Source organism: Mastigoproctus giganteus, chromosome 3 (assembly GCF_048544385.1).
Source record: "Mastigoproctus giganteus isolate SK-2022 chromosome 3, ASM4854438v1, whole genome shotgun sequence".
Taxonomy (NCBI): Eukaryota; Metazoa; Arthropoda; class Arachnida; order Uropygi; family Thelyphonidae; genus Mastigoproctus; species Mastigoproctus giganteus.
In genome coordinates this window covers 42,314,655-42,330,468 of record NC_143577.1, presented here as the reverse complement: position 1 = coordinate 42,330,468, position 15,814 = coordinate 42,314,655, and the positions used below count along the sequence as shown (strand labels likewise).

The 15,814-nt window shown below is 37.7% G+C and overlaps 1 protein-coding gene across 1 annotated transcript in view; it reads left to right on the top strand.

The window, feature by feature from the left end:
* Positions 1–15,814, top strand: part of LOC150087903 (hemicentin-1-like) — a 1,496,027-nt gene that overhangs the window by 118,687 nt on the left and 1,361,526 nt on the right. Inside the window, exons 9-10 of the mRNA XM_090369959.1 lie at positions 5,443–5,564; positions 10,068–10,367. Of these exons, the coding sequence (XP_090226085.1) occupies positions 5,443–5,564; positions 10,068–10,367 (422 nt within the window). The remainder of the gene's footprint in view (positions 1–5,442; positions 5,565–10,067; positions 10,368–15,814) is intronic.

Here is a 15,814-nt window from a genome sequence, read left to right as displayed (position 1 = left end):
TGTCAATTGTAATGCAGCTCTGGGGGTTTCCCTGAACTCCGCTGAATTGTTTAGAACAGTGAGAATTCCACTTTCATTCATTTTACTAATTCCTCTGAGAGCCTTATAAACCTCAATCAGGTCACCTCTGAGGTACCTGGTTGCCAAGCTCTGTAGCCCACTTAATCGGAGTCTTTCCACATATGGCCGTCCGTCTGCCGATCTCACCATTCGAGATGCCTGTCTTTGGACCCTTCCAAAGTGTTAGATGTCTTTTTTTTAGATGAGGTCTCCATACTTGAACACAGTATTCAAAATGTGGTCTTACAATTGCCTTATGGGATTATGACCTCCCTGTCTCTACAGGATAGTGTTTGGTAAATCATCAATAGGACACCATAGCTTTCCTGGCTGCCTGTTTACACTGTTCAGAAAAGTTCATATCTGCCTGTATTTTAACTCCCAGATCCCTTTCCTCCTCCACTATTTTTAATTCAATCCCACCAAGTGTATAATTTATTTGTGGGTTGCTGGTACCCAAGTGTAGGACCTTGCATTTAGCAGCATTAAAAAATATAGTTGCCACTTCTTTGACCATCTTTGAAGTCTGTTCAAGTCATCCTGAAGGAGTACTGCTTGGCACTGATCATTAATGACTCTGCCAATCTTTGTCACCTGCAAATTTTGACATCATGCCCTCTATTCCTTCGTCGATGTCATTTATGATAATGAGAAACAACAGAGGTTCAAGAGCTGAACCTTGAGGGACCCCACTACTGATGTTACACCAGTCTGAAGAATATCCATCAATCATAATCCTCTGCTTTCTGCCCTGCAGCCATCCAGCAATCCATCTTAGAATCTTACTAGTAATCCCAACCTGTTCAAGCTTATACAGCAACCTCTCATGAGGGAACGAGTCAAATGTTTTGTTAAAATCCAAATAAACTACGTCGAAATTATTCCCTAAATCCAGCTCATGAGTAACTATGTAAAAATAGCCTACTAAGTTAGTTAAGCATGATTTACCCTTAACAATGCGATGCTGTATATCCTTTAGAATGCCATATCTATCTAAATGTCCCTGCACTTAGTCACTGTCTTAATCACTATCTCTAAGATTTTTCCTACCACTGAAATGATAGCACATTGCATTCCACCTTCCAGTTTGAGAAACTTCCCTGCACAAACAGCATCAACTTCTTGAATAATCACTACTAACTTGTTAAATTCTGATCTATAATTCTCCAGTGGGGCAAAGATAACTTAGTTGATTTCAGTCCTTCTAAAACTCAGACCTTACTTGTATCTCACAAAAAGGATTCCTCTGCTTCTATGCTTATTTTTGACACTCAGATTTCTATAAAAGATCAAATCTCTCTCTGTTAGGAATTACCCCAACTTCTAATCTCTCTTGGCACAAGCACATCAGAAATATTGCTCCTCTGAATCTAAAAAACTGGGGTTTCTCTTTCACTCTTTTCGTTACTTTTCTTCTAAACAGCTGCTCACTCTGAACAAATCTCAAATCTGCCCTAAAAAAAACTGCAGCCATTATCAACCCACTGCAGGATAGAAACCTCCTCAACAATTCATGTTGAGGGAAATGGACCATAATCTGCCATGCTGGTTGAGTGTGGGTTGGCAGATCAATCATATTTAGCAGTCAAGGGCTTGAACCCTAGTCTACTCAAAGAGCTTACGTCACTGCACTCCTGCTCCTGACCACTTAGCTGTGGACGACCTCTGTAAATCCACCCTACCATTGAATATTGTTCCATCTGGGGTGTTGCCTACAAAATCTCTTTCTTTCAGGCTTCTAGACTCGATTCAAAAGAGGACAGTTAGGTTATTTAATGACCCATCTCTAACAAAGTCTCTCCACTTTCTGTCTCATAGATGTTTTGTTTCTGCTCTATGCCTTTTCTATAGATACTTCCATGGACACTGTTCTTCTGAATTGCTCCTATAATTCCTGATCTATCTCGCAAAGCAGTCCAAACACGTGCTGCAGCCAGTCAGCATCCTTTTGCTGTCCAACTTCAAACTCACAGAACCAACTTTTCTTCTTCCTTATTTATTTCTTCAACTTCTCCTTTCTGGAACAACCTCCCTTAATACACATTCCGTGAAAACTTCAATCTATATGTCAATTAGTACCTTCTTTCACCTTCTCAGCCTTCAACCCATGCATGTTACTAAGTACTATGAGCTCTAATATCTCTCGCACTTGGAATTTACATAAAAAAAAAAAAAAGTACAAGTAGCCGAGTTAACAGCACATGTCAAATCCATGTGATATCAAACAGTATGATGATATTCTTATAGTATTCATCTTGTAAATTCTTCTGACTCTTTATGGCCATTCCTTTCCTTTACCCATCAGGGGTAAACCAAAGGGTTTTTGCTTCCGTAAAGGTGAGTACAGTGGTCTCAGACAGATTTTAAATTCTGTTTTAAATTCTGACGATGTTACCAACAGTAAATTCTAAGTGGGAAGCATTCAAGGAATTAATCGTGGATACTACTAAAAGTTTCATACCTATTAAGAAATATTGTTCAAGGTTTAGGCCTAAATGGTTATCAAATGAACTAATGAGACTTGTGACAGAGAAGAAAAATGCATGGGATGCGTATAAATTATCAAGCAACTCAGAAGCCTATGGCAGATATAAGCTAGTCTGTAATCAGGTCACAAAGGAGGTTAGGCAGGCGAAGGCAGATTACGAGAAATCTTCGGCAAAAGATGCTAAGAAAAACAGCAAGAATTTCTTTACTTATATAAACTCTAAAAGGAAGGGGATGAATCTGATTGGTCCACTTGATATCGATGGTTTGACTGTTGGTGATCCTGCTCAGATAACAAACTGAATGAGTATTTTGCATCTACATTCACACATGAGGAGTTATTAAGGTTTGAAAATGGCAGAAGGTTATCAAATTGTAGCAGGGTGCTTAATGATTTTGTAATAACTGAAAGCAAAGTGGAGGAGAAATTGTTGAAGTTAAACATAAGAAAGGCACCTGGGGTGGATGGGATCTATCCAGTTATATTAAAGGAGGAGGCAAAGCAACTAAGCAAACCCTTAGCCATAATTATGAGAGCATCCTTGGACTCAGGGGAGGTCCCCAGGGACTGGAGATGTGCAAATGTATCCCCAATTCACAAAAGGGGATGGAAGGGTAACACGAGTAATTACAGACCAGTTAGTTTAACTTCTGTTCCTGGTAAAATAATGGAGTCACTGATTAAAGATGCATTGCAGGATCATCTAGACAAGACTGCAGCAATAATTCAGACACAGCATGGGTTTGTTAAGGGAAAGTCTTGTCTGACAAATTTGATTGGATATTATGATGTGGTTACAAAGGAACTGGATGCAAAACATAATTTTGATATCATATATTTGGATTTCAGGAAAGCTTTTGACACTGTTGCACATGGAAGACTATTGCACAAATTGGAGCAGAATGGTATTAAGGGTAAGTTGCTACAATGAATAAAAGGATGGTTGAGTGGGAGAAGACAGAGGGTGGTAATTAATGGGTGCTGCTCTTCGTGGACTAATGTTATTAGTGGAGTCCCACAGGGTTCGGTGTTGGGTCCTCTGTTGTTTTTTATATTTATCAATGATATTGATGAAGGTATATCAGGCTTAGTGTCGAAGTTTGCAGATGATACAAAGGGTTGGCAGGGTTGTTAATGACAGTAATGGCAGTGTGCTACTGCAACAGGATCTAGATAATTTGGGCAGATGGGCTAAGAAGTGGCAACTGAAGTTTAACCTTGACAAATGCAAATTACTGCGTATGGGTAGAAGTAACCCCAGAGAAACGTACCAACTGTGTGGTACTACACTTAAGGTGGTAGAAAATGAAAAAGACCTGGGAGTAATTGTGCAGTCAGGTATGAAGTTTTCTGAGCAATGCTGACAGGCTGCCAGGGCAGGTCATGGGGTTTTGTCAATGATATATAGGAATTTTGCTAGCAGGGAAAAGGAGGTGATTGTCCCTCTGTATAAGGCAATGGTCAGGCCACGCCTTGAGTACTGCATACAGGTCTGGAGGCCTCATTTTAGGAAGGATGTAGATTTGCTTGAGTGAGTGTGTACAGAGAAGGGCAACAAGATTAGTGAGGGTAATGAAGAGAGGCTTAAGTTCTGCAAATTGGAGCAGCTGGAGATTAGGCACCTGCGCGGTGATCTGATTGAGGTGTATAAGGCCTTGAATGGATTGAGCACACTGAATTCTGATGGGATCCTTCCACTTGTTCAGATTACGAACCTAAGGGGGCATAAATTCAAATTAAGAAAAGACAGATGTAGAATAGATATTCAGCAAGAATAGATATGCAGAAATTTGCCTTTTAGCCAGAGGGTGGTTAATTGCTGGAACAAACTTCCATCTGTCATTGTGGAAGTTGATAGGTTAAATAAATTTAAGGAGGAACTGGAAAGGCATTTGGAGGGAATGGTGTGATTTTTTTTTTTTTTTTGGTTGATGCTGCATAAGCTCATACACTTGCTTTCTTGCCACTACTACTACTACTATTCCAGAGTATAAACAAAAAAAAATTTATAATGTTTTTCCATCATGACACATGCAATAAGCTATTCTCATGTGGTCAACACATTACATGCTAAAACCCACCCATCTGATAGGTAACTGATAAAATAATGAGCAGCTTATGTAGTTTAGCAATTACAATAAATTAGATTCCTAATAAAATTTACAAAAGTAAATACAGTTTAAAGTGCATTTGTAAAAGTACACAGTTTTCACTGCTGCATAAATTAAAAATGAACAAAACATGATGCTACTTCTATGTAGAGAAAGAAAAGTAACAAGTTTTGACCTTCTATTATGGGAGTGACAAAATGTGCTCATTAATATGACAGATTTGTATTTTCAGGAATTCTTGATTTCCTTTGTAGTCCATTCTGACTTAATAACATTTTAGGGCAGAAAACCCTAAACTGTGTAAAATTCAGACTGTGATATTGTTTAGTGCAGTTGCATCATTACTACATAGTTGAATTTTAAGACAAACCAAAGTTTTTATGTTAGGTATCATTATTATAATAACTCATATTGTGAAATCCTTCACAACAAGTTGCCTTCCTTCTTATACTTTAAATAAGTAATACATTCCTATTAGAGAAAGCTGCTGTTGTTTAATCTTAGTACAACCATTTAAGTACCACCATTCAGATGCCACTGTTTGGTATAATGTGAAATAAATTATATCTGAAATAAAAGTACAGTTTCTTTATTGTAAAATTAGATAATTTTTAATATTTAATTTAAATTTTTAAATGGAAAATAATAAATTTTTAATTCATTATTTAAATTAAATTATTTAAATCTAAATTTGGTTTCAAAATTAGACAATTTTTAAACTGTAGCTTTTCACTTTACTAAGGGAACATATATGTTATAACATGAGGTGTTTACTAATTTTAGACAAACTACAGAGATAACCCTTACAATACCAGAAATAACAACTTTATCAGAAGGATGGTATTCTTGTAATGCTACTAATATTGCAGGTGCATCATCAAGTACAACTTTTTTGGATGTTAAAGGTAAATAAGCATCATTTATATTAATTGAAGATTTTATATATTTAAGAGCTAATATATGTCTGTTTAGCCTATTTAATTAAATATTCTTCTGGCATAACATATACAAATCCCCAAAATTTTCCAATTTTTCTCGATGAACCTTGAAATTGTGTTAATGCTATAAAATTTTATTTTTTTTAACCAAGTTAGGTATGTGAAAACTCATAAGGTGTGTTGAGTTATTTCAGCCCTTTTTAATGCAGAATTCTGAATTTTTAATAGACACTAAAGAAATATCTTTGTCTGTAATATTGTAAATTACACCTGGGTCAACGGTTCAAGAATTCAAGAGAGCTAAAAAATTATGTAAAAATTTCCGTATGTATATTTATGATGGTTGGGGAGCATTTCCTTTCATTGTAATGAGTCGCAAAATGCAGTTTTTTTTCAAAATTCTGAGGGATGGTAACCTCTTGTAGGTTCACACTTTGTCACATGTTGAAAGTAATAGATTAATATTGTTGGCATTAGTAGTGATAAACGATGTGAGGAAGCAAGGTTACACAGCATTATCGAAAAAAAAACACATCTTACATCTGTCTATTCTCTCTAATAATTTAACTAATTCTTTCCTAAATTTATTCAAACTGTCCACTTCCGTGATGATGGAAGTTTGTTCCAATGATCCACTATCCTCTGACTGAAAGGAAATTTCTGCATATCCATCCAAAAGGATATCTATTCCTTAATCAGTTCAAATCCTTAAATGCCTTGATCTGATCTCGCAGGTGCCTAGTTTCCAAGCATTATAGTTTGCAGAACCAAAGTTTTTTTTGGTTAGAATACCTACCTTTTTGTTTACCTTACCAGTCTCATTCTCTTCTCTGCTCCAATTAGAACTGAGCCACATCATTCCTAAAATGGGGCTGCTAGACCTGTGTGCAGTAAAGATGTGGTCTAACATTGCCTTATATTGCACATGTAATGGATATATACAGGATATATATATCCTGTATATACAACAGGATATATATGATTATCCTGTTGTATCCCTATACAACAGGATAATTACCTCCTTACTCGGGTACAAGATTACAACTGTGTGGATGAAGAATTTTGAGCTCATGGAAACAGATAAGTGTTTTGAAATTTTTTACCATCTTTTTGATTAATTAACATATCAAATACTTCAATAGTCTTAGTCACGTCTATTAGCTTAATTTAAAATTTAGTAATTTCATTTAGTGATTTCTTAACTTACGACTTATTATTCATACCATTATTGTATTGGTGTTTTGGTGCGAATATTTTAGTGCATAACTAGCAGTGCAGTGGAATAGTAAAGTTTTAATTGTGATAAATAAGTAGCTTGAAGGTTCTAATCACTCGTTAGCCTTTTTTTCATTTTTAGCTAAGAAATTTTACTTTTAGTAAGGGTATAGCTAATTTAAAACTCTGCAATCATAATACTGTAGCATAACGTATATCTTGAACTTGATAGCATACGGTATAAAATAATACATGTCACTGCATTTAGGAATCTATTAGCTTAGAGTAGTATTGTCAATTAATCAATTAAATTGATTAATTTTTAATGTTAATCAAGTAAATTGTATTTAAATGGACATCATGCCCCAGACTAGAACAGCAAAGCAACAGGCACAAAGTAGCAGGAGGGCTGTGGCTTGGGGTGAGAATTGAAGGAGGCGATTCTCCTATGAGTCATGCCCTAAAAAATGTGCAAATTGTGTAATTTTTGTGGATCTTTCTGGAACAGGACATGATACAGCCACAGAGAATGTCCTTGTTTATGTTTGGTGCAGAGAGTGTGAAGAAATTGGGCACCAACTCGGCATTCTGATGAATGTTTATGAGAGTTTGCAGACTAGGGTAGATGCCAAAATAAGGATCTTCTCAAGCTCTTGCTTGAGCAAATGAGAGCTTAAGGATCTTCTCAAGCTCTCGTTTGCTCAACTCAACACCAGAGCTTATACTTATGCATCAGGTAACACAGCGACAATCTCCAAGGCAGAATGCATTGGTCCTACAGGAGGTAGTTATTGTCGGTGACTCTATTGTCAGGAAAATGGGAAATATGTTGTGCAAGAATGAAAAGTGGAACAGGACCAGGATATGTCTGCCGGGATCAAAAGTAGATGATGTTCAGCAGATATAATTTTTTAAGGGCAGAAAAAGTGATATTAGTAGAGGCATTTGATGCAAGAAAGCAACCTTGTACAGCATCAGCCAAAAAAAAAAAAAAAAACACTTCCCATTTCACCCATCAGTTTGCTCCAAAACTTTGTCCAGTTCTTCCTTGAATTTATTTAAGCTATCAACTTCCACAACAACAGATGGAAGTTTGTTCTAGCAATCCTGCTGGCTAAAGGCAAATGTTCGCACATCTATTCTACAACTGCCCTTCCTCAATTTAAGTTCTTGTCCTCTCAGATTTGTAATCTGAGCAGGAGGAAAAATCCCATCAGCATTGAGCCTGCTCAAACCATTCAAGGCTGTATACACCTCAATCAGATCGCCTCGCAGGTGCCTAGTCTCCAGACCCTTCAAACTTGTCTTTCCTTTATTCCCCTCGCCAATCTTGTTGCCCTTCTCTGCACTTGTTCTAGCAACTTCACATCCTAAAATGAGGCCTCCAAACCTGTATGCAGTACTCAAGGTATGGCCTGATCATTGCCTTAGGAAAAGGGATAATCACATTCTTATCCCTGCTGGCAAGATTCCTGTATATCATTGATAAGACCCCATGACCGGCTCTGGCAGCCTGTCTCTGCACTGCTCAGAAAACTTCATATCTGACTGCACAATTACCCCAGGTCATTTTCATTCTCCACTACCCCGAGTGTAGTACGTCACGGTGCATTATCCTGTGATTACTGCTACCCATGTGCAGTACTTTGCATTTGTCAATGTTAAACTTCAGTTGCCACTTCTCAGTCCATCTGCCCAACTTTTCTAGATCCTGTTGCAGTAGCATACTGTCATTAACAACCCTCCGCACCTGTATCATCTGCAAACTGTAACATTAAGCTTGATATCCCTTCATCAATATCATTTATAAATATACAAAACAACAATGGGCCCAACCCTGAACCCTGGGGAACTCCACTAATATCATTTGTGCACAAAGAGCAGTGTCCATTAATTAGCACTTTCTGTCTTCTCCCACAAATCATATACCCCGAGTTAGCAGGTTTTCTGACCCACCTAACAGTGCCTCAGTAGCACTGATGGAGTTTGGAGGCAGCTGGGAGAGGGGATATTTGGAAGGGTATTGCAAAAGAGATGGAGAGATTCAAGAAGAAATTACACTTCTGGGGAAATTTGAGAACAGAGATTCTAATTGATTGCTTGAACAAACTTCGATCTGTTGTTGTGCAATTTGATAGCTTAAATAAATTCAAAGAAGAACTAGACAAACTATTGGAGGAAATGGATAGGTGAAATGAGAAGGTTTTTTTTTTAATTTTACTGATGCCATATAAGCTTGCTTCCTTGCATAAAGGCGCCTCCGTAGCCAGGTGGGAAGGAGCAGCAGTGCATAGCACACGCTTCTTGATTAGACCGGGGTTCGAGCCCGTCACCACCAAATACGGAGAATGCGGAAAGGTCAGGGAATGACCACCGCATATCCCGGAGCAATATGGCCTTAGTTGCTAATGCTCCTAAAAACCAAATAACTAACTAACTAATCCTTGCATAATATTCCACTACTAATGCTAACTGAGGCTATGGGGATGGATGAATAATTAATTTTTGTTTTTTTATTGGTTTTGATTGTGGACTGAATATAAAATTTCTTTCAAAATTCTCCTCATTTGGTGCTGTCTCAGTTCCAAGAATTTCTGAGGTCCTGTAGATTGAAATTGAAAGTCTTCTATAGAATGATAAGCAATATTTGAGTTTAGATTAACCTGCCTGTTTTTGCATAATAGCATGCTCTTTTATTGTACATTTAATTTTCCTGTCTGTCTGTCCAGCATAATTTTCCTGAATTTTTGTCCAATATTATAATTAAAGAATTCTTTAATTCTGACTTCTGTAATTAACTGCCTCGTTGCCAAAAATTCTCTTTTTTTTCTTTCATTTTTTTTTAAAAATCTTTTAGAGTTATATATGGGAACAATTAGAATTACTAATGCATTATTAGGGAAATTAAATTAACAGTAAGAGTGAACCCATTGAAAAACAAAGTAGCTATAAGCAATATATCGTCGACCGGGCTAGCCAGGTGGGTAAAGTTTGTGTTGCCTGCCTGGCAACCCAAAGGTCGCGGGTTCGATTCCCGCCTCGGGCTTGGATCTGGGGTCATAATGCACCTCCCAAGGAGGTGCATTATGACCCCAGAAGCTTATGCACCAACAACTACCAGAAAAAAAAAAAAAGCAATATATCTTAAAGGGTTTTAAAAGAATTAATAATAAGTAAGTTAAGAATCAATTAATAAAAGTCAAATTCATTAGTAATTGAAAAGTAGAATTTTTTCTGTTTCTTGTTTTGTTGCAGAACCTGCTCCTGTTCTCTCCAAACCACATAATGTATCCATTGTGCCAGGTGGACAAGCTGTATTACCATGTACTGCATATAGTTTAATTGAACATAACATTACATGGATGAGACTTGCAAAAGATGAAAGTAAATGGCATATGAGAGTTGTTTCCCTTCCTGATGACCCTCGTTTCATAGAGCATTCTAATGGTTCACTTGTGATTCATACTGCAAACAAGCAAGATGAAGGTTGGTATAGATGTATTGCTGCAAATGAAGGTGGCTCTACCCAGGAACAATTATTTCTTTTTGTGTATTGTAAGTATATGCTGCATACATACCCAAACTACTTTTATTTATTTATTTATTTATTTATTTATTTATAGAGAGAGAGAGAGAGAGAGAGAGAGAGAGAGAGAGAGAGAGAGAGAGAGAGAGAGAGAGATAGAGAATTTTAATCTAAACCTTAATAAATAATGACATACTTGTTCTTGGATTTCAGTATTCTAACTTTACTTGAATTCATGACAAGATGATCCACCAGATTTGTGTTATATATGTTCCGTGAATTTGAGAGCTGATTTTTTTAATGTCAAAGAGGAGCAGTTGTAGAACCAGTTTTCTTTACTGTAGTACAATAGATTCAACGGATTGGTTGAGCACTGGGAAGAAGACAGAACATGTTGGTTTTGAATTTTTGTCTGCCCTAAGTTTCAGGAAATAGATATATAAATGAAAATTAAACCAAAGAATGAAAAGAAGGATAGGGATATGAATGAAGAGCAAAGTAGGTGAATTTGGGCTTGAATAGTAAATAAATAGTGACTTTTTCCACACATTAGCATTAGCAGAGGCATACTATGCAAGAAAGCAAACTTATACAGCATCAGCCATAACCCCCCCCTCCCATTTCACCCCTCCATTCGTTCCAAATGCCTGTCCAGCTCAGCTTTAAATTTATCTAGGCTATCAACTTCCACAACAAAAGATGGAAGTCTGTTCCACCAATCAACTACCCGTTGGCTAAAGGTAAATTTCCGCACATCTATTCTACAACTGTCTTTCCTCAATTTGAATCTGTGTCCCCTAAGGTTCTTAATCTGAGCAAGAAGAAGAATCCCATCAGCATTCAGCTTGCTCAAGCCATTCATGGCCTTATACACTTCAATCAGATCGCCTTGCAGGTGCCTACTCTCCAAGTGCTGCAATTTGCAGAACTTAAGCCTTTCTTGGTAAGAGCACACCTTTGTTCCCCTCACCAATCTTGTTGCCCTTCTTTGTACTCGTTCTAGCAACTCTACATCCTTCCTGAAATGAGGCCTCCAAATCTGTACACAGCTCTAGGTGTGGCCTGATCATTGCCTTGTATAACGAGATAATCACCTCCCTGTCCCTGCTAGCAAAATTCCTATATATCATTGACAAGACTTCATGACCTGCCCTGGCAGCCCAACTGCACTACTCAGTAAACTTCATATTCGACTGTACAATTACCCCAGGTCTTTTTCACTTTCTACTTCCCTGAGTGTAGTACCACGCAGTTGGTACATTTCTCTTCGGTTATTGCTACCCATTTGCATTTGTCAATTTTAAACTTCAGTTGCCACTTCTCAGCCCATTTGCCCAACTTAACTTATGTCACACCAAACAGACAATATTGCATTGTCCACCAACATCAATCGGATGCACTTCTTTTGATCCAGTTGGAGTAGCATACTGTCTTTACTGTCATTAACAACCATGCCAACCTTTGTATCTTCTGCAGACTCGGACATTGAACCTGATATACATTCACCAATATCATTGATAATTATACAAAAGAACAATGGGCTCAACACCGAACCCTGGGGAACTCCACTAATAACATTTGTCCACAAAGAGCAGTATCCATTGATTACCACTCTCTGTCTTCTCCCACTCAACCATCCCTTTATCCATTGTAACAACTTACCCTTAATGCCATATCTCTCCAATTTGTACAGCAGTCTTCCATGTGCAACAGTACCAAAAACTTTCCTGAAATCCAAGTATATGATATCAAAATTATTTTTGGCATTCAGTTCCTTTGTCACCACATCACAGTATAAAAATCAAAATTGGTCAGACAAGAACTCCGTTTAACAAACCCATGCTGTCTTAACTATTACTGCAGTCTTGTCTAGATGATCCTGCAATGCTTCTTTAACTAGCGATTCCATTATTTTCCCCAGAACAGAAGTTAAATTAACAGGTCTATAGTTACTTATGTCATCTTTTGAACCCCCTTTGTGAATTGGTGATACATTTCCACACGTCCAGTCCATGGGGACCTCCCCTGAGTCCAAGGAAGCTCTTATAATTATAGCTAAGGGTTTGCTTACTTCCTTTGCTGCCTCCTTTAATATAACTGGATAGATCCCATCCACCCAAGGTGCCTTTTTTATGTTTGACTTCAACAATTTCTCCTCCACTTTGCTCTGTTATAACAAAATCACTAAGCTCCCTGTTAGAGTTTGATAAATTTCTGGCACTCCCCTCATTGAATAACTCCTCATGTGTGAATGTAGATGCAAAATACTCATTCAGTTTATCAGCTACCTGAGCATGATCATCAATAGTCAACCCATCTATATTAAGTGGTCCAATCTGATTCATCGCTTTCCTTCCAGAGTTTACATAAGTAAAGAACTCTTTGGTGTTTTTCTTTGCATCTTTTGCCAAGGATTTTTCGTAATCTGCCTTCGCCTTCCTAACCTCCTTTGTGACTTGATTACAGAATAGTTTATATCTGCCATAGTCTTCTGTGTCACCTCACACTTTATATGCATCCCATACATTTTTCTTCTCTGCCATATGTCTCATTACTTATTCTGACATCCATTTAGGCCTAAACCTTGAACAATATTTCTTAGTTGGAATGAAAAGCCTAGTAGCCTCCAAAATTAATTCCCTGAAGGCTTCCCATTTAGAATTCAACATTGGTAACATCATCAGTTGATTCCACTGTACAGAATTTAAAAACTGTTTGAGGCTACTGTAGTCACCTTTACGAAAGCAATAGCCCTTCCCTTTAGCTTTGATGGTAGTTACATCTTTAAGTAATTCCCACATTAGTACATTGTGATCACTGTCACACAGTGGTTTCTTAATGTATGAATAATCACTGCTGATAATCAGTTCAAGAGTATTACTCCCTCTGGTTGCCTCGCGAACATGTTGCTGTAGAAAACAATCATCCAATAAATCCACAAAAGTCTTGCTAGTGTGAGTGACTAACCCACAATTCCAGTCGATATCTGGAAAGTTAAAATCCCCCATTATAAGACATTCTGATTTACTGGCCCACCCTTTTTCACTGCACAATTGCTCATTATACTCATCAGATTCATTAGGCCTATAACACACACCTACTCTCATTTTTCAATTCCCAGTGCTTATGTCACACCAAACAAATTCGACATTGCATTGTCCACCAACATTAGTTGGATGCACTTCCTTTGATTTTATGTGTTTCTTAACCAACAGCATAATCCGTCCTCTCTTCCTGTCTTGTCTATCCTTTCTGTACACATTGTACTCCCCAAATTCCAATTCTGCACTGCTTATATCTGTGTGAACCCACGTCTCTGATATCCCAACAATATCTGCCTTTGATGTCTTGACTAGCACTTCAAGCTCATCAAATTTATTAACTATACTCCTAGCATTGGTGTACATGCAAGTATACATGCACCTGTTTCTACTCTTAGTTACCCTAACACAGCCCATGTATTTATTTGTTCCACTATGACTTCCAGCAGTCCTGGAAATCACCATTTCCTTGCTTTCCAGGCTGCTCAATTGCATTTCAATAGAATCAGTGCAAGAATCACTTTCACCTCTGCCAGCAGCTACTGTTAATCTATTCGTGCATGTATCCCCCCAATCTAGCAGTTTTCCGACATGCCTAATTCTGCCTCGATAGTATCAGCAAATATTCTTGTGCCCTTTCTATTTAAGTGTATCTCATCCCTGTGGAAGCAGTCTCTCCTGTTATCAAGCACAGACCAGGCTGAGAAAAATTCTACCCCTTGAGCCTTGCACAGTTTCTCCAGGGCCAAAATGATTGGCAAGGCTCTCATTATATATTCCCCCCTATCGTGTCTGGGCACATTTGCAGACACTTTTACATTCAATCCTAACTCGCAATTTTTTTTCGACATTGACCTGTACTTGTTGAGTAAATCTGCAGATCTCTTACTGTTACTCTTCTACTGTTGGAACTAATGTCATTAGTTCCAACATGTACAACAATATCACCTTTTGTGCCCTTAAAAGATGATATCTGCTCTACAATGTCATAAAATTTTGCCCCTGGCAAACACACCCCGGTCCTGGAACAGGACCAGGAGTTTGGAGGTGTGGACAAATTATAGATATTATTTAGAATAAACAGTATCTGTAGAAATATCTAGATAAAATGCAGGGTGGTGCAAGAAGTTTCACACATTTAATTGTTTGCTGAGAAGCTACATTTATTCATTAATTGTTACAAGCTTTATGAATTTCATGCTCATATTCTTGGAAAACATTTTTATTTCACCACATGTTGCAGATGTCCTGCATTTTGATAAATCTTAGAGAATAAAGTTCCTGAAGATGTTACACCAACAATTGTAATGATACAGTGAAGCATATCTTTATCAATTTTGCCATACAACTTAATGAATAGTCATAGCTCACACAGCCATGATATTATTATTAGTAGAATGTGATGCTAGGAAGCAAACTTATAAAGCATCAGCTAAAAAAACAAACAAAACCTCCCACATCATTTGTCCACCCACCTCTGATAATTTATCTAATTTATTTGAATTTATTTAAACTTCCTCCCTCCACAACACCATATGAAAGTTTGTTCTAATGTCAACTACCTGCTGGCTGAAAGAAAATCTCATGTCTATCCTGCCACCATCATTCCTCAGTTTGAATTTGCATCTCCTCTTGTGTGTAGTCTGAGCAACAGGAAGAATGCCATCAGCATTGATTTGCCCAATCCATTCAAAATCTTAAAAAGCTTTGTTCGTTTCACCTCACATGTGCCTAGTCTCAAGACAGTTTGCAGGACTGAAGCCTGCCTTGGTAAGAGCATCCTTTCATTCTATTAACCAATCTCATTGCCCTTCTCTACACCTATTCCAGCAGTCTACATCCTTCCTGAAGTGATGCCTCCAGACCCGTATGCAATACTCAAAGTGTGGCCTAGCAATTGCCTTATACAATGGAATAATCACTTCCTTGTCCCTGCTAGCAAAGTTCCTGTATATCATTGACAAAATTTCATGAGCTGTCCTGGCAACCTGTCTGTATTGCTTGGAGAACATTATACCTGACTGCACAATTACTCCCAGATCTTTTTCACTTTCTGTTAATATGAGTGTAGAACCAAACACATGGTATGTTAATCTGGGATTATTGCTACCCATGTGCAGGACCTTGCATTTATCAATGTTGTTAAACTGCAACTGCTTTTTCTCGGCCCATGGGCCTAATTTGTGTAGTTCTTGTTGCAACAGCTTACCTTTGTATCATCTGCAAATTTAGACATTAAGCTTGATATACATTCACTCAGTATTATTAATAAATGTAGAAAACAACAGTGGGCCCAGCACTAAACCATGGGGATGTTACTAATAACATTAGTCCATGAGGAGCAGTGCCCATTGATAACCACACTCCGTTTTCTCACAGTCATCTCTTTATCCATATCAGTAACTTGCCCTTAATACAAACAACTCCAGTTTGTA